The sequence below is a fragment of the Herpailurus yagouaroundi genome, unplaced genomic scaffold, assembly GCF_014898765.1.
Source record: "Herpailurus yagouaroundi ecotype Mexico unplaced genomic scaffold, PumYag 139, whole genome shotgun sequence".
Lineage (NCBI taxonomy): Eukaryota > Metazoa > Chordata > Mammalia > Carnivora > Felidae > Herpailurus > Herpailurus yagouaroundi.
Window position 1 is genome coordinate 74,900,440 of NW_024412394.1, and position 24,972 is coordinate 74,925,411.

The following is a 24,972-nucleotide window of genomic DNA, read 5'->3' on the forward strand; positions in this document are numbered from 1 at the left end:
TGAGAGGAGGATTTATATCGATGTCTTTGTGGCTCTAAGACCTCTGTTTCCAGATGTCTGCTTCTCTGTCCCAGGACCACCCCTCAGAGAAAACCACAACAAAGTCTCAGCCCAGTATTACATCATACAGCAGTTTTGTCTAACATGCAGGTGTAGTTAATGTTTTTGGCTAGGGATTTTTTTTTAATCTTTATTTATTTTTGAGAAAGAGAGACAGAATGTAAATGGGAGAGGAGCAGAGAGAGAGGGAGACAGAATCCGAAGCAGGCTCCAGGCTCCGAGCTGTCAGCACAGAGCCCGATGCAGGGCTCGAACTCGCGAACCACGAGATCATGACCTGAGCCAAAGTTGGAGGCTTAACTGACTGAGCCACCCAGGTGCGCAAATTGGCTAGGGATGTTCTTAAGATGAAACATTTAAAGATGCTCAGTATTTTTCTTCTGTGGCTACTTTAGAGATTTCCTGATCGGTCGTGCTAAGGCAAACCCAATAGACAAGGATTACAGAAATCAGCAATAAAAGAAACACCTGGAAAGAAAATTAGGATATTTCAGTCCTGTAAGAATATATTTTTTTTAATTAAATGCTCAGGGCCACATATAGAAAGTGTAGACATGCATATGCTATATGTGTTGTGTGTATGTTTGTATCTTTTGTAGTTTTGAAAAGCATTCTGAGAGGAGCCACTGACTCCTATCTATGTGCTTATAATATTGAATCCAGTGACATGAATGTAGTAGATCGACTCAGTGTGAATCAATGATTTTTTTAAAAGTGAATCAACAAGTTCAATGATAAGGAATCAGTTCACTAAGACATGTTACAGTTAGTTGGCATATTAAACACATATTTGTTTAAAAGACTATTAATATGGGAAGATGCTTATGATATACTATTAGGTAAAACATGAATGTACACTAATATATCAATTGGGAAAAAAAACCTTCACATCAACTAAGACAACATAACTTCAGGAGAATCTTTTTTTTCTTAAGTTTATTTCTTATGTTTATTATTATGTCTGAGAGAGACAGAGTGTGAGCAGGGTAGGGGCTGAGAGAGTGGGAGACATAGAATCCGAAGCAGGCTCCAGGCTCCAAGCTGTCAGCACAGAGCCTGACACGGGCCTTGAACTCACGAACCGCAAGATCATGACCTGAGATGAAGTCAGACACTTAACCGACTGAGCCACCCAGGCACCCCAAAAACTGCTGGAGAATCTTAAAGTGACACTTTAGAAGTTTTAACTATGGGTATTGTTATATCTTCTCTCCACTTTCTATTTTTTCTTTAACAATCAGATGTTGATACGTTAATAAACAATAGATTTCCTTTGACCAAAAATACTAACTAAACCAATATTTTAACTTAGTTAAAATAGTCTCCTGGCCAGTTTGAACTTCCCTAAGGAGTGCAGGCATCTGCAAAGGAGGAGGAAGGAGGAGGAGGGAGGGACAAGTGCTTTGTCATCCTGTGTCCAGCTGGGGGTGGGCATTCCTGTGGGGCTGTTGCCCAGGTCCCTGGGAGAGCGGGAGGTTACTCTGCAGCCAGTGTAGCTACAGGACCTGGCATGACCATGGAGGGAGAGCCCTAGTAGTGCAGGGTCTCCAGGATCCATAACACTTGTCTGGGCTGGTGGTGATGGCACAAAGTGCCTGCCCAAGGGCAGCAGTGGAGAATGTATGTTCTGGAATACCTCTTTCAAATCCCCATATATGACAGCTCTAACAATTACATGTGTGGCTGAAATAGCTGAGTAGTTTTAGTTTATCCAACTCAGTTTTTTTCATTAACCAATGAATTGTTAAAACCCATGCCAAGAGATTTTAAGGCTCAACACTATCAGAATTTTGAATGTGGAGTTAATGTTTTGAAAAAGAATAATGTTTTCTGGCATTAGTGTTAGTAAGCTTTGCCAAGAATGGAAGTACTTGGAATGCTGATTGCATTAACAATTGTGAGTATGCTGAAGTTCTGCACTTTTAATCATGATGCAGTTCATTTTTAATATGCCAATTTTGTTTTAAATGTTTGGTTCATATACTTTGGGCACTTTTGTAATCCACACTCATGGTAGTAAAATGCATTGTAAACAAGTGTAAACCACACCAACTATCACAGTAATCAGGCAAAACATGCACTTGATCTCATTGCTTTTAAAAGGCCTAATAGAGACAAGGTGGGATTATTCTTCTTCTGTTTGTCACATATTATAATTATAGTTGATATTTCAGGTTCAATATCAGAAGAATTCCATATGTATTTATCACTGAGTTAAGACACTGATTATTCCTTTCAAAATACCCTTGAAACAGCCAGGATGCAGCAAAATTGACAAAGTAAAGGTATATCAACCTTTTTTTGGGAAAACAAATTTTAACGGCAAAATAAGTTTTTAAAGATATCTTTATTTTTTTTATTTTTTTTAAAGATATCTTTAAATACAAGTTTTGCTTTTAAAATTACAAAACATTTGGATCTAAAATATATATACACTGACTTTCAAGATCATGTGTGCTAATATCCTGACCACGCTCCCCCCCCCCCCCAAAAGTAACAAGTATAGTTTGCTTAGTAGAGGTTGTTTTCACTCTAACTGTGGAAATTCTGGGTTTCTGTTCAAGAGACCAAAGAAACTGAGACTACCTTCCAAAGAAACACGAACGTCTCATGAACATCTCTTTTCTGTTCCAGGATTCAGCTAGGGTCACAAAGCATTCAGTTATCATGACTCCTCCATCTGCTTTAATCTGGGAAAGTTCCTCAGTCTTACTTTGTCCCTTGTCCAGTTTTGAAGAGTTCCAGCTACTTATTCTGTAGAATGTTGATTTGGGTTGGTTTGTTGTTCCTTCATGATTAAAGTCAGATTATGCATTTTTGGCAAATACTATACCTTTTTAAAGTGATCTTTGAGGGGCACCTGGGTGGCTCATTCGGTATGAGTGCCCAACTTCAGCTCAGGTCAGGATCTCCCAGTTGGAGAATTCGAGCCCCGCATCGCGTGGGGTCTGCTTCAGAATCTGTCTTCCTCTCTCTCTGCCCTTCCCTCACTCACTCTCTCAAAAACAAATAAACATTTTTAAAAAACTGAAATAAAATGATCTTTGAAAGGCCTGTTTGCAAAAACTTCCAGCATTAGAAATTGTGAGGTCATGTGTTCCCCCCCTCCCCAGGAATGCAAACTAAGACTGCATTGTTTTCTTTGTTTCTTTTCACAGCTCTTTGTCAGGTGGGCTCTTTTTGGCATTCAAGACTACATTCATTGAAGTATTTCTAGTGTCTTCCCAAAACAATTCAATTCCTTGTTGTTCAAAGAGGTCAGTGTACTAGGAGACTTTGAAAAACACAAATCTAAGGTGGCACCTTTTCAGAGGAAACTCATCTTATATTTGGGCACATAAGACCACAGAACCTTCACTGAGGTAGCCAACACTACTCTAGGGTTGAACAGGTTCACTTTTAAGCCTGGATTTGAAGATTAAAACAGAGAGTCTATTTAAATAATATATCTTAAAATTTAGAATTGTTTCATAGTACAGTTCAGAGTGCTGCTTTGGTACTGATTCTCCATCTCTGGCCTTTTATATTCACAATGTAAAAAATTAATAGAGGTTAATTACATAAAACATTAAAATATCTTGAACTTTGGGAAAACGTAGATGCTGCTTCAGATACTGTGTTATACCAAAATACCTACATTTAAAGTATGAAATATCTAACTTTTATTTATGACACTAAAGAGGGAGGGCTGTGAATGCATACTAAAGGTCATTATTCTCAACTTTAAAACTCTTTATGACTCATCCGATGGCTAAGTTCCATTTCCCGTCTTGCTGACCAGAAAGGACCTGGAGATTTGAATTCACTCAAGAGTTTTGTTTCTGCTGCCACTGCCCTCAGGGACCCCAGAGGAATTGTCATTTCTGTTTTCCTGATGTTTCAGGAAGATTGACTGGGTCCCAGTTTCCCTTGAAACTTGGCCTTCCCTGGATGTGTGAAGTTTAGGGTTGTTCCTGGACAATGGACTTGCTGGAAGAATCTGGGTGGAAACCAGATAGTGGCTCCTCAGGATCTCAAATGACCTTGCTCTGAGGGAATCTCATAGGCTTCCCCACCCGGGTCACTGTGGATCAATAAAACCAGGCTGGCCTTCAGCATTGATTGAGATTAAGGCTGTCATTTCTGCCTAGATTTCTCACTTGTGCTGAAGAGTGTGGACTCTGGAATTAGACTGCCTGCCTTCACATTCCTGCCATACTGCTTATTTTTTAATTGCTTAACCTTGAGCAAGTTATGTAGTCTTTCTCTGTCTCTATCCCCCATGTTTAAAATGGGCAAAACAGTACTATCTAGCTGTATATGGGTGATCGAGGCACATATGTATAACTTAAATGAATGAGGCCTGGCACACAGGAAGCACTCAGCAGGTGTGAGCCATCATCCTCATCGCTCCCACCGGTCCACCCTCAGCACCCTGAATACTCCCCTTCCACCCAGTAGAGGCTGAGCTGCCGCACCCTACCCTCCTGGTGCATTCCTGGTCAAATCATTTTGCCCAAAGCATTCCAAGCACGTGACAAGGGTTCCCCAAGCCGGAAACAGCTCCCTCTACAGATTTTCTCCATCCAGCCTTGGGAGATGAACCAAGAACACATATTCTGCAAGCCCACAGTTGGTTGTGTTTCTGTTTGGCTTTTTTATTCTCACTGTCAGGCTACATCTTTGTATCTGTTTCTTGTGGAAAGAGCCTCCCCATGTTTCCCTCTCTCCTTTCACCAGCCTCTCTTCCCTCCAGGCTAGCCAAGGCTATCTTGTTGAATAGAATTATAATTTCTTTCTTTCCATATTTTGAAAGTTATTAATTGTATGCCCCTGGTTACAAAAACTTGTCAGGGTGGCATTCAAGGCTCACTCACTCTCTTCCCCACCTTCATTTCCAGCTCATTTCTGGGTCTCCCCATGTCTGTGTCTTTTCCACATCACATTGTACACATCACATTGTACAACTTTATGCCATTGTACATTTGTTGACAGTGTTCCTACTATGGGTCTCCTTTCCTTCCCCTGTGTTTCCCACCCCTTCTAACACACACATACACACATGCGCATGCATACGAACTAAAGCCAATGCAATTTACTCTACAGCCTTCTCTGATGTCCAATAGCCCCGCTATGAATCTGACTGCATGTAGCTTGGTTTTGGCAAACATATATTTAAAAATCTGGATTTTTACAAAAGCTCTGCAAATATCCCCTCTGCATTTTCAAAAAGACTTGATTTACATAAAATTTTAGGACTCTGCTTATTATATAGAAAAGACCATAAAGTACTGTAGAAGGTGCTTACACGTGAGCATTCAGTTATATGCTGTACCCTGGGCTTAGTTCTTTAGAGTCACTATCCCCTTTCACTGTCATGATGGCCCTAAGGACAGGGCCTATTATTAACATCCACAGTTAAGAAAACTGAAGCTCAAAGACCTCAAGTAACTCACTTATCACTCTACTAGATCTGGGTGGGATTCAAGTCTGGGCATCTGATTACAGAGACTCCACTCTTAAACCCTGTAATGTCCCAATTCTGCATGACAAAAACCATCCGATCCAGTGGTTTGTGTAGAAGAAAACCTGAGCTGTAGTTTTGTCATTTGCTGGAAGAGATGGAAACTTCTCCAGGCCTCCCCATAGAGGTATCCTGAGGAGAAGACGGAGTCCTGAGAAATCACTCACATACAGAGTACCAGTATAAAGTTAAGGTTTAAACGAAAATGCTTCCTAGTCAGCATGCTTAAGGAGGCATTGTGGTTAGAGGTAGAAAGAAACCAGCTTACCACAGGAGCCTAACGGTAAATTGGTTAAATCGGTTGTGCTCTGCTAAATGATTTGCGATATAGAAAAACTCGGAAGCCCAAGAATTGTTCTCTTACGTTTCCGGCACTTCCACCTCCACTCCCAATATTTTTTTTTAACCGTTGTCCGTGATCTAGAAGTACAGTGATGGGAAGCCAACTGGTAATATTTATATTACACTAGGAACAAGAGAAACGGGAAAAGTGGGAAATGATACTAAGTGTTTTCATTCCTAACTGCAACACAACTTCTATGATATTTTTTAGAAAGATACACATCTGGCATACTGCAGTATACCCTGTCTGTTGATTTTTTAAAAATCCTAAATAGGGAGAAAGCACAAGATTAGTAACTTCTATTTTATAAATGGTTTATGTCTCCCAGCCAATATTATGAAGCATGCAAAACTGTTACAACTTTTAAAAATAAAACAAAAGCCTTCGAAGAAATTTCTAGCTTGTGCAAAGTTGTTTTGGGCCTCAGAAGTCTATTTTGTTCTGATTGGGTCTGCGTTTTGGACATTCTTGAGAAAGACTACTTTTTGTTTATTTGTTTTTTTTATTTTGTTTTGTCTTTTATGCCATGATAGAATTCAAAAAGAAACTTATTAAGAAAGGTTATATTGAGGTACCTTCCACACAAGGTACCTCATTGACATAACTGTAAGCCTCAGAGAGAAAAAGCTATGGGCCTCCTCCTCCTCCTTTTCCCCAGATCCTTCTTCCCTGGAGACACTGTGATGAGTTTCTGTAACTGCCATCTTTTGTTGGGAGAGAGGGAATGGCCTAGGTGGGTTGTGAGCCCTGGTGTTCCAGCATCTCTTCACCTGCGTCTCATAGCCCCAAGGAAAGCTGCACCTTTGTCTTGGAATCTGCCTGGTTCATTTATCATCTGTCACTGATTTTTGTCTGGGAACCAGAGACCAAAACTCTCCAGGGATACGTATCCACTTACATTCTTACGTGACTATGGTTTTAATAGCATAGTCCAGGAATATCCTTTTTTATGCTAATTTCTCTCCTTTTCAAAGAAAATGGCCCTGAAAATTCTGTAATTTTGTACGATGACCCTACTGCAATTGGCAGGCGAGGACAACCGTGCCATCTGACTGCACTGAAAAAGCAAACGGAAAACAGTCGCAAGTGTGAAGGCGTTTGCAGCTTCAGCATTTCTAGAGATTGCTTTATCAGCACGGCTCCAAGCACAAATCCGGGCCGCTCCAGCTACCACCTTCCTGGCAGCCAGCAGCGTGTGATGTGGCTGGCTCCTCCCGTGACACTCCCTTGGAAGGGTCACTTCGACTCATCGGCATGTTCTTATCTGTCATGAGAAATTAAATGTGTGTTTCAGAGGGTGTTCATCAGGTTAATGAAAGTTTTCAGGAGGTTGTTTTGTTGTTGCTTAATTTGATTTATGACAGAGCTCTCAGGAGTTAGGTTTCTCTTTGGTCTCTGTTTTTGTATGGTTATGGGTGGGCAGGAGTCTTTTTTTTTTTTTTTTTTTTTTAATGGCATACCCACCATTTTTAAAACACACCCTTTCACAGAGGAAACAAAAGCTTAGTTTCATCAGTTTCAAAGTGAAATGCATATGCCCACCCAAAATGGCTTGGAGCAGTTATCAACCACACTATTATTGCCTTGTAATGTAGAGTCCCAGACAGTCCTCAGAGAATGTAGCAGTAGCATAAATTGTAGTACAGAACAGATTGTCAGATTGCCAGACAAGCAAGAGGATTCTGGGCTTGGCTCGGGGCAGTTTATTCTTCCTTGTAGGACAGTTTTCTTTTATTCACACGAGGAAAGATAAAGGGTTTCCCTCTCAGCTGCTCATGGAACAGTAGCTCCAGACAAGGGATGTGTTGAGAGGAACTGGCCTACTGTGCTCAATGAAGGCAGCTCCTACGGTTCCTGGCCTTTTATCCTTTTGTCCAAGGAATCAGCCCATTGTCTGCCAGGTCTTGGTCTCCTGTCTGGTGCCAGATGCCACGGTGCTCTTCCGTTTGGTGTCACTGATAGCCCTTCCCACCATCCAGGGCTACCAATTCGGTTTCACAAAAGGGAGAGGTGTTTATCTTTCCTGATTTGTCTGCCTACTTGATGAACTAACTGCTTCTCTGCTGCGCCCCAGTCTGGCGGGAACTGGGGATGGCGAAGTAAGAAATCTGCTTCGCCGACAAGGTCAGAGTGAGGGAGAGTGGGAGCTACCAAGTCCAAGGGCTGCAAAGCACACAGCACCGCCGCTTGTGAAGCAAACGCCCGTGCAGAACTGTGAGTCCTATGTGGAGGTCTGCCCATGTTCTTAAGACCCCCTCAAGAAAGACTAGTTCAGTCTGTGAACTGAGACAGGTTTACCAATCCAGGAACACTGCCCAGGACAGAGACCGTAACCATGGACAGAGCCACCACGCTTTCATTTGGGTTTCCATTGGAATTGTCTTTGTGAATGTCTAAGTATAGGCGGAGACCCTTTTTAAAAGTCGGGATGGAGACTACTAACAGTGACATATATTGTCTGGCCAGCTGAGGGTGGAGACAGGCTTTTTCATAAGAAAAGGTATAATCCTCCACAGAGTTTGGCTGAGAACTGAAAACATTGCTTGGCACAAACTGGTAGGACCCTTCAGTGCTTTCCCATTATTTTTCCCTCTCACAGCCAGTCACATTTTTTCTGTTTTCATCTCTTTCCCCTTTTAACTCTAGGAATGCAGTTGTTAACTTCCATTCTGTGAAAGGGAATCTACCTGTCAGGCCTTCAGACAGGAAATAATGTGGATGTTTTGCCATAGGCAGTACCACCGTCAGCATTCTACTTCCAGCCTCCACGCGGGACTGAAGCTGCCTTCTGCTGTTGTGAGGGTTGTGCTGTGATGAACCCATCAAAATAACTTCTAATGCTGCGTTGATAGAGGGAGGGTCCATTCCATCCCCTGTAGGGCTTAGTTGCATTTTTGCAATCCATCCGTAAGAAGAGGAGAAGGTCTGGAGCCTGGGGGGCACAGGTGATTAAAGGAATGTATGTGTTTACATTTTATCTTTGAACCTCTCCCAACTCACATTCCTATCATGACTTTGGGAGGATACAACCAAATTAGAGTTTTACTGTATTTATGTGGTTTTTTTGGTGTAGGAAATGATATACATTGCCCGACAACTTAGCATGATGATATACGCTCTTATCTCTTCTCTGTAAAATATATGCAGTGTTGCAACTGTTACTTTCAACTGTTCCATAAAAATCTGAAAAAAAAAAATCCAGTTGTTGAGGCAAGAGAAAGGACATCCTGCCATTTGCAACTACATGGATGGACCAGGAGCACATTATGCTAAGTGGGATAAATCAGACAGAGAAAGACAAGTACTATAAGATATTGCTTATATATGGAATCTAAAAAAGCCAAGCTCATAAAAACAGAGTAAAATGGCATGGGTACCAGGGGGTGGGGTGGGGTGGATAAGCCAGATGTTATTTAAGGGTACAAGCTTGTAACAAGTAGTAAATAAACCCTAATCTAATTCACAGTATAGTGAATATAGGCAACAGTATTGAATTAAAGTTGACGAGCAATGCAGGTTTGAATTATGCAGATCACTTACATATGAATTGTTTTTTTAATACGGTACTGTAAATGTGTTTTAATGATTTTCTTAATACTTTCTTTTCTTTAGCTTTATTATATAGTATGTAATACATATAAAATATGTGTTCATTGGCTCTTTATATTATTGGTAAGGCTTCTGATCAACAGTAGGCTATTAGTATGAAAATTTAAAAAAATAGGCTATTAGTAGTCAACTTTTTGGAGACTCAAAAGGTACACACAGATTTTCAGCTGCACAGGGGTTGGTGCCCCTAACCACCACATTGTTCAAGGGTCAACTGTATAATCACCAAACTTTCTAAGAGACTAATAATTCCAATTATGTAACATGATGGAAGTGCTAATTATCTTTCCAGTGACAATCACATTAAAGTACATAAATATATCAAATGAATATATAGTATACTTTAGATTTACAGTATTATATATCAAATATATTTCAACTAAAAAGAATTCAAACAAATTCTCGTTGATCAATTTAGACTTGCTTACCTCACTGTTTTTATTAGGACTTATTGGAATGCTATAGAAATTTGAGAGATCAATATCATTATCACCATTTGGAGAGGAGGATATACATTCTTATTTCATATTGGAAAAGATAAGTTTGGTTAGAAAAATATTCTCATTTATGAGTAGCAAGGAGTTACTAGTTATTTCATTTTTATTAGATTTGCAAAGCAAGTCTCTTCACTCATCTGCACAAAAAAGGAATTTCAAGTATATGTGAACTAAGAGTGAGTTGCAAAAGTGAAGTACAGTAACCTGACTCACTTTAATTTTGAAAAAATGTTCATCCTTCAACTTGATTATACAAAAATGGATTTAGTGTAAATTGCTTATCTACCATGGTGTGAGCACTATTAAAGTTCATAAACATCTATATATTTATTACACGAATGATTTTCTTTCCTCCCTTGCTTTTCCACATTTCTTTTCCTGACCTTTTCATGATATTTTAAAATGCCAGGATTAGGGGTGCCTGGGTGACTCAGACAGTTAAGCCCCAGACTTTGGCTCAGGTCATGATCTCATGGTTCATGGGTTCGAACCCTGTATCAGGCTCTGTGCTGACAGCTCAGAGCCTGGAGCCTGCTTGGGATTCTGTTTCTCCCTCTCTCTCTCTGCCCCTCCCCTGCTCACGCTCGCTGTTGTGCATTCTCTCTCTCTCTCTCTCTCTCTCTCTCTCTCAAAAATAAACATTAAAAAATATTTTTAATGCCAGGATTAAATCTTTTATGCATCTTTATAATCAGGTGTGGCTTTTAAAAACTGTTGCAAATAAAAGAACATTTAGGGGGCGCCTGGGTGGCTCAGTCAGTTGGGTGGCTGATTTTGGCTCAGGTCATGATCTCACAGCTCATGAGTTCAAGCCCCGCGTCGGGCTCTGTGCTGACAGCTCAGAGCCCAGAGCCTGCTTCAGATTCTGTGTCTCCCTCTCTCTCTACCCCTCCCACGCTCACGCTCTGTCTCTCTTTCTCTCAAAAATAAATAAACATTAAAAAAAATAAAAAGAACATTTAGCTTCATTTCAATTCTAACAATATTTGGAAGGCCACCACGTGCCAGGTATTGTACAAGCTGCTGGATAGAAAAAGTGATGGATAGAAAAGTTTCTAACTCCATGGGACGTAGTCTAAAAGGAAAACAAGCATTGTTTATTTGTTTTAATAGATTTATTTATTTACCCACTACTAACTATGAAGTACTTCTATAGCCCTCATGCGAGGTACTGTTCTAAGCAGTTTGCTAGTATTAACTCATGTAAGTAACTATATATGATGATTGTCTCTAAGTAATCTTTTTCTATTTGGATTTCACTCTCATTCAGTAATAGGGAATAACAGAGATTCGAGGCACAAAGGTAAACACATAGCATTTCTCTTTTATTCTGTTACATCTTCCGAAGCTGAAACCTGGAAGGACAGTGGAGAAATCTGGTCCCTTATGGCAGGAGAGGAATGCCTAGTTGGGTTCGTGATCCTCTCCTGGACCTTTTTCTTTCCTTCCTCCTCCTTCCTTACCTGATGTTGGCACTGCTGTCTCTTGCCTATTACCTGATGTTGCTGTCGACTCTTCCCATCCTGTTTTATTTGGTTAATGAAGAATACCTGTTGTCAAAATTGGCTTTTGCTAATCCCTATTTTCTTAGGATTATTATGTCTTGCATACGTGACTTAAAATTTTTTTATGTTTATTTATTTTTGAGACCGAGAGAAACAGAGCATGAGTGGGGGAGGGGCAGAGAGAGAGGGAGACACAGAATATGAAGCAGGCTCCAGGCTCCAGGCTCCGAGCTGTCAGCACAGAGCCCGATGCAGGGCTCGAACCCACGAACTGTGAGATAATGACCTGAGCTGAAGTCTGTCGTTTCACTGACTCTGCCACTCGGGTGCCCCAACATACATGACTTTTAAGATGACCGTTTACAAGCTAAACTTGAACTTGAGTAGCCTTAGGAAGATCTGTTTTTCTTGTTTAGTTCAAAATCTAATTTTGTCCTTTGAGAGTTCATTGAGCTTCCTATTGCTTTTCAAGCAATTCAATCTAGAAAACAGTGTGTTATATTCTAATTGCATAACTTATACTATGGTATTTCAGAAGCCTTTAGAGATTCCTCTGCCTTTTTATAAACTTCATTTTGCAAATCAAAATAAATTATATGGGTTAACCAGAAAGTACTGTAAGAGAGAGATAAATGTATAAATTGCATGAAAACAAGATTGTTACCATGCATTGGCAGTCTTTTAGTTCTGGAACCTCCTTTTAGTTCTGGAACCTCCTTGGAAAAAAATTTGTGAGTTTCTTTGAGCAAATTTAGGAGGTCCCTAGAATATCACTTTTATGATAACATTTTCTTCACTACCTAATGTGTTTAACCTTTGTTAGTCATCTTTTACAAAAACTAGAACCTATCTCTTGGGTTGTTCACAATTAACTGGGTCTAGCCTATTGCTTATCTGGAGTTAGCCACTTCCCCCCTTGGCTTGTCAGTACAATCAAGTCCACATTCAGGCACTAATCAGCAGTTCCACTATTAAGCAAAACTTCAGTTGGGTAAAGATTACCATCTTATATATGTGTTGTCTGCTAAATTTCACCTTTAAGGAAAGAAATATGCCCATTCTTTGTGCTGGCCTAAATTTTGAATGTGTCAAAAGTGTGCTTTGTTTTTAGGACCATATTGTGGAAGTATGCCTGTTCCCAAAGAACTCCTACTGAACACAAACGAAGTCACTATTCGCTTTGAGAGTGGATCCCACATTTCCGGGCGGGGATTTTTGCTGACCTATGCCAGCAGCGACCATCCAGGTATAGCAAAAGAATCAACACAAATCTGTAAACGTGTGTCTGTCTATGAATTCCTCTTGCTACATATAACCGTCTCTGGATAGAATTGTGACCTCAGGTACCGAGTATGTGTAGGAAGAGTAGAATGTTATGTCCTTGTAAGCAGTTAGGTCTGAACTCAGAATACATGTATCAAGCTTGTTAGATTGATCAGCTGACCTATATGAGAAAGGGTTGATCTTGTTTTCCTAGAAACCTTGGATGGTACATTTTCGGGTCTATTTTAAGGTCTGGCTGCTAAGGTCTGCCTATTCTCTGGAGCCCTCCACCAACCTTTCTTAGCTTAGGGGACAAACCATTTAACCAGCGGCACCTTTGCCCTCCGCCCCACCCTCATTCACATATACCAGTGCACCAGCATAGAAGAGGCATGTGAGTGTGAGTCACATGTGGAGTCACTGTCACAGTGTGCCTTAACCACGGAGCTGATACTTGAGCAGGAGAGAAGGGAGCATGAATACTGACAAGGGAGGAAAGCATGGCCTCCTGTCCAGGCCTCTCGTGCCCCGGAGTGATGACTGTGCAGTGCACTCCACGTCTGCCCAGGGTCACAGACGTGCCCAGAGTTTCTGCGCTCAGTCCCGTCTGGCCAGAAATGCTCTGGGAAGGGGGTGCACCATTCATTTCCCTCTCAGCCAATCAAATCTGGCCAATCCCAGCATGGCTAGTGTTCACCATATGTTGTTCCCTAAGAACTATTGAAAATATTAAGGAAAGAAAGAACTATTGCAGCAAGTGTGGAATATTGTGGAAACTATACTAGGTTGAACTAAATGCATCAAAATCCACAGTACCTTAACATCTCTGTTGCTGAGTGTCCATTCAGTTCTATACTCCAAAAGAAAAGAACATCCTCTTTTTAAGTCCTTGGTCCTGACTGATCAAAGTGAAAAGGTTGTATTCTCAGTAAACATGCGGTTCCATGGTCACTCAGATGCCACTAGCTAAATTGCTAAATTAAAATGTTCCCGAATCTTCTCTGTGAACTGAGTCAGGCTTTTGAAATTGTTTTCCTCCTGCCAAGAGAGGTTATACACATGATCTTTGTAGGCATTTGGTAGACAGTAATGAGTCAATGTTGGTTTTTCTGTTTGAAATAGTTTCTGTTATCATCCATTGGTCAGTTGCTGAAAAACCATCGTTTGTGGTAGAAAAGAGAAATGGAGGAGACTGATTAAATCCTGAAGATAGTGTTCTCAGTGTTGATTTATTTTTAAATGGAAAAAATTCAGATAATAACTAGATAGTGGATAAACACTTTTTAAAAGTTCTTTTTTATTTAAAATTATTAAATTCTTTTATTTAAAATTCTTTCAAGTTCTTTATTATTTTTTTTTTTTTTAGCATGAGTGTCCTAACTTCCATTCAGGCTTCTAATTGCAATTACCTTTATTTACGACAGATTTAATAACATGTTTGGAACGAGCTAACCATTATTTGAAGCCAGAATACAGGTGAGTACAGTGTCCTAGCTGTGCTGCAGTCATATGTTGCTGAACATTTTGTTTTCCTTCACATTAAACCAGATAAAGTACCTTATTTGTATTTAATTTTTTTACAGCATTTATGTTCTTTTTTTTTTTTTAATTTATTTATTTTGAGAGAGAGAGAGAGAGAGCACATGCAAGTGAGCAGAGTAGGGGCAGAGAGAGGGGGAGAGAGAGAATACCAAGTAGACTCCACACTGTTAGTGCAGACCGCAGCACGGGGCTCAGTCTCACAAATTGTGAGATCATGACCTGAGCTGAGGTCAGGAGTCCCATGCTCAACCTACTGAGGCACCCAAGCACCCATACAGTGTTAATATTCTAACTAATGAGGAATACTTGAAATGATTTCTTATATAGCAGAGTCAGCAGACCTTTTGTCCAGGGCCAGATAGTAAATATTTTCAATTGTGTAGGTCGTCCAGTCTCTTTTGCATCCATTTATAGTTTCTGTTGTTGCTGTAATGCAAAAGCAGTCATAGACAATATGTAAACAAATGTGTAAATAAAACTTTATTTACAAAAAGAAGCAGCAGCACAGATTTGGCCCATGAGCCACAGTTTGCTGACTCCTGAGCTCTACTTTGATACCAATGAGCATAATGGAGCCCAGAGTGTGTATTTTTTTTAACCCGGCCAGCATTTGCAATTGACTTTTAGAATTTCTTCACTTTCAGAGGGAGCTGATCTTGTCTTTCCCACAGACGAGAAACCTACTGAGAATAGGAGATGGAATATTTGATCCCAGCTTTACTTTAACTAGAAAATTACTCAATCTCTTTGATGTACCTTTCCTCATCTATATAATAAGAGTCTAGAGCAGGATTTCTCAGCCTTGGCACTATGGTGTTTTGGGTTAGACGATTCTTTGTTTGGAGAGCTGTTCTGTGCATTGTTGGGTATTTACCCGTATCCCTGGCCTCTACCCTGTCCGTTCCAGTTGTGATAACAAAAATGTTTCTAGACATTGCCAGATGTCTTCCAGGGTGGGCAAAATTCACTCCCTGTTGAGAACCAGTGTTCTAGAGAGGATTGTCAACAACACTAACTCCAGCTATAACTCCTTTGAGTGCTTTGTTAATGCCAGTCATAGCTCCCTGGCCTTTGCGTATGTAACTCATGTGAATGTTCCAGCATCCCTGCGAGGCAGGTTCTGTTAGATCCTGCAAATAGAGGCACAAACTAGTGAAGTAGCTTGCCCAGGGAGGCCCAAGGGTCTATGGTCCTGACCATCTTAGACATTCTAATAAATAAAATTATTTTATATGCAGAATCAGTTCTAGTGTTATCTATTATTAAGTCTAGTAGAGAAACAAAAATGAAAATGGTCAATAATTTAAATAATTAGAAAACAAAACTGAAAAAAACCAGTAATTAATTACAGCTGCCCTGTAAGGTTGCCATTCATTCAATATAAACACATGCCAACATTCTCTGAGATCTTTCCAGCTGTACCTATAGAGTCCCAGTGGTGAGAGGGCCTGTAGGCATCAATGTTCATTTCCTGTCCTACAGAAAAGAATACATTCAGGCCTACAGAGTGATGTTATGGTGCCAGATCATCTAGGCTGTAACTCAGTTGTTTTGTAGTATTTAAAGATGAGGTACGGTGATATACACGTCCACACTCCCTCACCTATAATCATGAAATGTAGAAAGCTTTGAAAGTCAAAAGGTTTTTGTAACTCATTTGGTGGCAGTACCTGATTAGTGTGACCTTAAATTCATTTGACAGCAAAACTGAACTAAATTAACGAGTCTATTCCGTCCTTGTGTTGGACTTAATATGACTATTCATGTATTTGATACAGAGATATTAATGTTTTTGATTAATGTATGCAGCCATAAGATGAATCTAATGTGTAACCTGACTACGCTGACAACGCTATATTATATAATTAAAATTTGCTGAGAGTAGAACTTAAATGTTCTCACCAAAAATATACATATTACATATATTTTAAATGTTTATATATTTAGATATTACAATATGCGAGGTGATGGATATGCTAATTTACTAGTTGGGGAACCTAAATCATCACAATATACACTTGAAATGCCTTACAGTTTCTTAATTATACCACAATGAATTATTTCCAATTGCAAAAGTAATCTGTAACTAATGTAGACCGTCACTGTCCAATACTAGCCATGTGTGAATATTAAGCACTTAGGCTGTGGCTAGTCCAAATTTAGATGTGCTATCAGTATCAAACAAACAGCATAATTCCCTCTTGCATGTTCTATAGAGGAGAAATATGTTTAAGTGTAATTTATACTTTTTAGTTTAATTATAATTCAATAAAATACAAATTCTTTATTTTATTTTTCCAGTAAATTCTGCCCGGCTGGTTGTAGAGACATAGCAGGAGACATTTCTGGGAATCTGGTGGATGGATACAGAGATGTAAGTACCTGAGAGTAATTATAGGGCATGGTGGAAATTAAAAAGTACTTGTGGCTCTGCCTAAATGCATCCCGAAGTAAAGTCAAATAAGATCTCAAACCCCATAGATAAATGTGCAAGTTTCTATTTTCTGAAAATAAATGAAATAATAAGTATAAAAACCAAGGTTATTCATGCATTCATTCCTGTTTTTCCGTGCATTTCCACTTAAGCATGCTGTAAATGAAATGGTAAACAAAGCCCTTTTCAACCCTAAGAGTATAATTCCATCTATTTTCTTTATTTTAATGCTCCAGCTGATTCATAGAGCATAGCCAAGGACATGAACATTCACATCACAGGATAACAACATTGTGTCTGGGAGCAGTGAAGCCATCTGCCCTGCACTTACATAGTATTCCTTCCTTCCTCACACCCCAGTTTCTTATGCAGAATGAGACTCTCTGGTTACACACATTGTTCCCAGAGAAAAATAAATTCACAAGACATTTTCCCAAAAGTATATGTCCTGTCTCCATATACACAGTCCTTTATTTCTTATTATTTGCAGATCTCTATCCTGGAAATTTGATATCTGATTTTTGAATATTAACATTGCTATTTAAAATAGTTTCATTCAGGAGCACCTGGGTGGTTCAGTCGGTTAAGCATCCAACTCTTGGTTTCGGCTCAGGTCATGATCTCACAGTTTGTGAGATTGAGCCCCGCACCTGGCTCTGTGCTGTCAGCACAGAATAGAAATGCTGACAGCACAGAGCCTGCTTGGGATTCTCTCTCTCTCTCTCTCTCTCTCTCTCTCTCTCTCTGCCCGTCCTTCTCCCACCCCCCTTTCCCTCAAAAATAAATAAATATTAAAAAAATAAAATAGTTGAGTTTACAGCATCTGGGAATTGGCTTGAGTTATGAAATGGGAAAATCTGTGTAGTGTTGGAACTTTCCTGAGAGTTACTGACATGTGTCTTCAAGCATGGAAAAAACCATACATGTTCCAGGTGATTGATAATTTTATCTCTAGCAGGGGAAAAACAAACTTGGCTTTAATTTTTGCTTTTAGTATATCCTGATTCTGGAAGCAGCAGGTTGTGCTCTTTGTTTTCCTTCATTGTGTAGTGTCTTTATTTACAAGATTGGCATAGGATATTCATTTGGCCTATAAATTGTTTGAATCTTAAAATGATTTACAATACCTCGATTTAAGATATACTTGGCACAGGCTATTTCTAAATGACTTCAGGAGATTGAGAGAAACAGTCGAAGTGGAGTGTTTCCCTCAGCAATAAAGAGTTTCTATTTGTGATTTTAACATCCCATGCAAGAAACTTCAGAATTATGTGCAGTAAGAGAGATAGCATCACTTACTTTCTTATTTTAGTTGTTTATCTTTCTCCTCTTGACAGAGTTCTGTTTTTTTAGTATAACAGGTAAATGGTTTCCTATCGATCTGAGTACGCCAACTGTAGGTGCTTGCACACAGGTGGCCTATTTGACTCTGTAGCTAGTTTCATATCATTTGCTTTTAGGATGACTTCATCTGGAGGGAAAATTTATATTTTGAAAACTCTTCAAAGAAATCTTATCAGTGCCTTTTTGGTATATGTTGATCTCGTGGGTGTATTCCATATCTATTGCTACATAACAATATCACTACCAATTTAAAAGATTAAAACAACACATGTGTTACCTCTCGTGTTCTCTGGGTTAGGCGTTTGGGCACAGCTTAGCCGAGTTTTCTGCTTCAGGATCTCACAGGGGTGCATCCAAGCTGTCAGCTGGGGCTGCATTTCATCTGAGGCTCAACTTGGCTTCAAAGCTCACAGGGTGTGGGCCGCATTCAGTTACACATGGATTGTTGAACAGAAGACCTCAGTTTCTTCTTCCTGGATTTTGGCTGGAGGCTCTCCTCAGCTCCTTGCCATTCGGGTCTATCTGACATCACTGCTTTCTTCTTCAAAGCAACCCAGGGAGAATTTCCCAACAAAGGAGTCTCCTAGTAAGACAGGTTACAACCTTGTGTAATGTTATCATGGGAGTAGCATCCTACCACTTTTGCTATTGTTCTCTTAATTAGAAGAAGGCCACAGCTCCCACCTAAACCCAGAGGGATTATGCAGTGGGGGAATGCCAGGAGGCAGAGATCCTGGAGGTTATCATAGAGTCTGTCCTCCGTGGTGCCTTCATCTTAGGGAATGTGTTCAGTTGTAGCAAGTTCTTCCTAGAAGGGTCTTTGCAAAACCGAAGCATATTTTGTAGGTCAGGACAACAGAATCTGTAAAACAAGTTACAAGAGAAACTGTTGAAGAAACAGGTTCTCTGCGTCAGAAAAGAAGTATGTTGTCTTAAAGAACAATTACAGAAAAAGAACTGGTTCATTCTATGTTGTTCCCGAAGGCAGAACTAGGGTCAGAGGGTGAAAGTTACAGAGTACCCAGTTTTAGTTACATGTAAGGAATAATTGAGCAGTGCAAAATGGAGTCGGGTATCTCAAGAAATGGTGAGCCCTAGTCCCAGGAAGTGTCAGGTGTAGGCGTTAAACCATTTGTCAGACGTGGCCTATATATGTGTAGGAAGGTGCTGTGGGGCGGAGAAAGTGACAGTCTGTCAGGAAGTATCAGCGGAGAACTTTAAAGGTCTTTTTGAATTCTTAAGGTTCTGTGAATCTGTCTCCTTGACTGATGAATTAAGGCATCTCTATTGGTATATGCTTACCACGCTAGCTAAGTAGGATGAGCTTCTCTTTGAGATCTGCCTTACCCAGAAACCAGAAATAAAAAAGCCCTAGAATAGTTTCTCTCTTGGCACCTTCTCCCAAGTCTGCTGACTGTACCATCTGCTTTTAAGACATCACTTAATAACTTGTTTCAGTAAATTCTCCATACCCCCAGAATATTCAAGAAAGACTGTAGAATAATGGAAGACAGTATATGTAGTGCACCCCTGGTTTAGGAGGAGAAGGGGAGAAACCAGGCCTTTGTACACACCCACAAAAAGCCATTACACAGGGAAATACATTATAAAAACGTGTGATTGTTTCCAGGTGATAGCAAGCAGTGTGAGTGATTTTTTTCATATTTTCCAACATTTCTAAAATGAATTCAAATAACTTTTGCAAAGAAAATGTTGACGGGGTGCATGGGTGGCTCAGTTGGTTAAGCGTCTTACTTTGACTCAGGTCATGATCTCGTGTTTCATGTGTTCAAGCTCCACATTCGGCTCTGTGCTGACAGCTGACAGTCTGGAGCCTGCTTCGAATTCTGTGTCTTCCCCTCTCTCTCTGCCCCTCCCCTGCTCATGTTCTGTCTCTCTCAAAAATAAATAAACATTAAAAAAAAAATAAGAAGATGTTGCCAATATGGTAATTACGAAGACTGTACCAACATAGGAACAATTCATAGGATAGACCGTGGAACATATATATTTAACATTTTACTATCATTTTAAAACATGAGCTTTATTCATGTTTTATTAAATTCAATATGAAGCGTTTACTTTTTTTTAAAGGTTTCTTTATTTTGAGAGAGAGAAAGAGCATGAGCAGGGGAGGGACAAAGAGAGAGAGCGGGGGGGAGAGGGAGAGAGGGAGGGAGGAAGAAAGGGAGAGAGAGAGGAAGGGAGAGACAGAGAGAGAGAAAGAGAATCCCAAGCCCCAAGGCAGGGCTCAAACTCATAAACCATGAGATCATGTCCTGAGTCAAAATCAAGAGTTGGACGCATAACTGACTGAGCCACCAAGCACCCCTGAAGTATTTACTTTTATATTAAATTTTATTTTAATACTTTGTCAATACTTTCCAGTACAAGATGACTTTTCCTAAAGGAAGACATAAGAAAATACTCCAATTCTGGCATGATTTGATAATCACTTTGAAAGTTGATGTAGTCTTGACATTGTCTTGAGACTATACACTCAAAAGCTCTCTCTCTCTCTCTCTCTCTCAAAATAAATAAACATTTTTAAAAAAGGTTGATGTAGTCTTCATGCTGATCTGTTTAGCCATGTTTTACGGTTTAATGAACTTTAGAAATTAATACCGTCACCTGCAATTTTGTGAGCCATGTAGGTGTTCTCAGATGTCTGAGAAAATGTAAATGAAAAATTAGGTTTAAATTATTCTGTTTGAGTTGAAGCCAGTTCACCATTTAACATAGGCTAGTGATGTGACTTTCCTATATTTACATTTCAGTGAGGCTTAGACCTTGAAAATTGCTAGAAAATCAAAGTATAAATTTCCTCTTCCAAAGGAAATTTATAAAAATCAAGTTCAGTGAAAGTAAAAATTTAAAATCAACACCCAAAAGCCCCAATTTAAGTAAACATTTATTTAAGTTGATTGAGTGAGCGAGGAATTTTGTTTTTCTTAAAGAAAATAATCCTGTGATAATTTTATAAAAATGTAACAGCCAGATTTGGTGGTTATTCTCCTGGAGTTGTATCCTGTGGCCTGCATTGAATATCATGGAAAAATGTGAGCTGTAGTTGAATAAATTCCATAAAATGGGTATATACTGCTGGGGTCCCTCAATGCTGATTACTGTGGAAAATGGGAATGTATGTTGGCCATTGATGCTGGTAGGTTCTATTGCTAATTGACCTGTGAACCTGTTCTCTTGTAACCAAGGAGTCCTTGGGACATGCCAAGTCCAGTGAGAGCTCTCCACTAGGCAGGGCTCTGGGGATAAAGACTACCCCATCCACAGAACAAATTCCAAGGAACAAACTCCAAATGATCTCAGGGACAGTGGGATTATCTACCCAGTAGACTACTGAACCAATTGCTTTTCATCTTGGGGCTGAGAGACCTAGGCAGGCCGGCAGGGACGTCATAGTAGGTACATAGGGTGCCTATTAGAATCACAAGGTAATAGACCATTAGAAAAGATACTAGACATCATGCAGTCCAGGTTTTTCATTGTACACAGGAATTGGGGAGCTGGATCCACAGCAGTGACATAACTTATGCACACCTAGTAGAGTTAGACACAAAGCCAAGACGATGAGCTAAATTGCCAAATTTAAATTCAAGGCTTTTCTGTTATAACTGGCTTGCTCCATTTTGTACTCCAAGAATCTACAACAATGATAACAAACCTTTTCAAAGAAGGAACATTCAGAAAAAATAAAAACACAAGCTGCCTATTTAATTTAAAGATCACTATTTTGGCGGCACCTTGTTGACTCAGCTCGTTGAACATCTGACTCTTGATTTGGGCTCAGGTCCTGATCCCAGGGTGGTAGGATCAAGCCCTTCATTGGGCTCTGTGCTAAGAGTGGAGCCTGCTTCAGATTCTCTCTGTCCTTCTGCCTGTCCCCAGCTCGCACTCACTCCCTCTCTCTAAAAATTAATAAATAAAATAGGGGCTCCTGGGTGGCTCAGTCAGTTGAGCGTCTGACTCTTGATTTTGACTCAGGTCATGATCTCACAGTTCCTGAATTTGAGCCCCGCATCAGGCTCTGTGCTGACAGTGTGGAGCCTGCTTAGGATTCTCTCTCCATCTCTGCCCCTCCTGCACTCTCTTCCCCGCCCCCCCCCCCCTTTCTCTCTCTTTCTCTCAAATAAACTTAATAAAAACAAAATAAAATAACACACTGTCTTTTTCTCATCTTCTAGTATTTCTGTTTTTCTCCAAAATCAAGGAGGGTAATAACCACATCTGTCTTTCAACATTCTCTTATTTCTTCTCTGTCAGGAACTGTCCTTCTCTTTTGTTTCTGAGAGCCATTATTGCAAGACTGACTCATTGTCCCAAATCTAACCTAGTTTGGGAAATATGCACTCTCTAAATTAAAGATCACAGAAGTTCTCAATTTTATTGCAACCACAATTATTATAAAATATTGTTGGTCTCCTTGGTCCCCCAGATATTGTAACCAAAATCCAAGAAATTTTTTCCACTGACAATAAAGTAACAATGTTGTCAACACAAAGAGAAATTCCCAAGTCCGGTTATCAAGACATAATTTCATGAGCTGCTCTTCCCATGTTGGCATTAGCCATCATGGAGAAGTGGGGCATTGCTAAAGATGATTTGGAAAATGATGTTTCTCAGCCCCTCAGTCCTGGGCTCACTGCCTAACCACCCTCCCAGGCAGGTCTGTGCCCATGGGGACCTAAGGGCCTGGGCACCCCATGGAAAAGTTTCAGTCCTTCCTCCAGCCCCACATCTAATGTGCCAGTGCCAATCCCAAGGCCACCTGCTAATCAGCCAGTCAGGTGGTCCTGCTCAGTCTGTCACTCCAGGCAGCAGACTTGGAGGCCTGGGCAGGTGCCAGCTGTCTGACCCTCCCAGAGGAGACTCAGGAAATGAGGTGGAGGCTGTGGGCCCTGGGTTGCTCATCGTCATTGCCCTAAGACCTTTATGAAGTCTTTTGTTCCATTTCATATTCTGTTCTGTTTTTAATGCCTTGTTCAGTCTCTAAATCAATTGTAAAATGAAGCTATGGTATGGAAGATTCACCTTCTCAAAGGATCCTTAGTATGTGTATCTGCTAAAGCAGATGTAAAAAACTGATGAGTTATTTCTATTTCTGTTTGAAAAGCCACCCCCAAATTGAGTGGCTTAAAATAACAACCGTTTTATTTGCTGATGAGTTTGAGGGTCAGCATTTGGGCTAGTCAGTTCTTAATCTCCCTTTGCCTAGAATAGCCCCTGTAATCATGTGGGGGGATCATCTGGGGGCAGAGTGTCGAAGGTGGCCACGGTGACATGTGTGGCAGTTGGTTGTGCTGTGTTCTCTGCAGCAGAACAAACAAGCTACCTGGCCCAGTGCAGTCAGTAGGAGGTGCCTACACAAGGGCATGACCATGGGGAGGCGTTTGTTATTCACTGGGGGGTCACCACTACTAAATTACCTACTTCCTCTCTAGCGGATGGGTTCCCAAGTTAGCATAAAATTGGTGACTCTGATGTCATTTTGAGATCTGCTGCAGAGAACATGGCCCAGTCAACTGCTACACATGTCACACGTGTCATAGTAATGCAGTAATTTCCCCCTCTTTTTGTTTAATAAGGTACAGTGTAGCAATGTCATGGGTCAACCAGGGATCCTGACCACGTGTTATAACAAAATGGAAAACTCCCACCATGTTTTTAATGTGTTCTTGAGTAGCTGTGAGTGATGATGTTGCTGTATTTCAGACCTCTGTATTGTGCAAAGCCGCCATCCATGCTGGAATAATTGCAGATGAGTTGGGAGGTCAGATCAGCGTGCTTCAGCTCAAAGGGATAAGTCGATATGAAGGAATCCTTGCCAATGGTGTGCTTTCAAAAGAGTAAGTACTTTGTTTTCTGTTTTGAGTGGAAGGTAACCCCAAAAGCATAATTTATCAGCTCACAGTTTTGAAAAGACAGTGGGTGTATGATACCAAGGGTTTGTCAGCTGGGAAGAATGTGTGTGAATGCTTAAAGCAGCATTTATGGTGTGTTTGTAGAAGATAAATGCAGCAATATAAGAGCTCACTGGTTATGCTGACAAGTAAATTAAAATTAAAATGGCACACATCTGAAGTTCTAGGGCAGAGGAGTGTTTCTACTCTCAGGTGCTTTAGTAGGAGAGAACAAAGCCTGTTCCTTTTCGGTTTTTCCAGTTGTAAATTACCTGTTATCTCCAATGTTACCAAAGGTACTGAAGGAGACAGAGAACTGAAATAAGCCCCCATAGAACCACCAAGCTCCCCTGAAAGATCCTTGGAGAGAAGCTCTTAGTGATGAGTAATAGTTGGGAAGTGAAGGAAGATTGTTAATTAGCATTAACCTCTCTGTTTGCTGTTATCCTCTGCTTTTAGCTTTATGAGAAAAAAGTATGTCAGTTGTTCAGTTGTTTAAACATTCAACCTGGGCTTTTAATGCGTTTGGGTTTCTTCAGCTTGCGGAGTGGAAAACAAGAGCTAAATATAAGCCCCCCTTGTGGTCCAGGTGTCCACGCATTGAAACAGGCAGCTTGGAGTGGGCCAGAGGGAGGCTTTCCTCGGGTGGATGCCTTATGAGAGAAAGTGATCCTCAAGCCACGTGTTTATCTCTTGCTTCCTCCCTCCCTGTCTTCCTCAGAAATGTCTTCCTGCTACCATGACCCTGTGTTTTTGGGACAGGTTGTCACATAGTCTTGGGCTCAAGGATATGGCACAGGACAGAGACTGCAGACATTTCAGGATCCAAAAGTAGGGAAAAGTAGGTTAGGGCCTGTATTGTCTACCCCTCCCTAGTGTGTATGCGGATCCCCCCCGGCCCTGTCCCGCCATTTTGGTGTGGTTCCTGCTTGTGTGAAGAAAGAACATGATCAT

The 24,972-nt window shown here is 40.4% G+C and overlaps 1 protein-coding gene across 1 annotated transcript in view; it reads left to right on the forward strand.

The window, feature by feature from the left end:
* Positions 1-24,972, forward strand: part of DCBLD1 (discoidin, CUB and LCCL domain containing 1) — a 65,415-nt gene that overhangs the window by 24,678 nt on the left and 15,765 nt on the right. The window contains exons 3-6 of the mRNA XM_040474623.1: positions 12,629-12,763; positions 14,205-14,256; positions 16,624-16,696; positions 23,831-23,964. Of these exons, the coding sequence (XP_040330557.1) occupies positions 12,629-12,763; positions 14,205-14,256; positions 16,624-16,696; positions 23,831-23,964 (394 nt within the window). The remainder of the gene's footprint in view (positions 1-12,628; positions 12,764-14,204; positions 14,257-16,623; positions 16,697-23,830; positions 23,965-24,972) is intronic.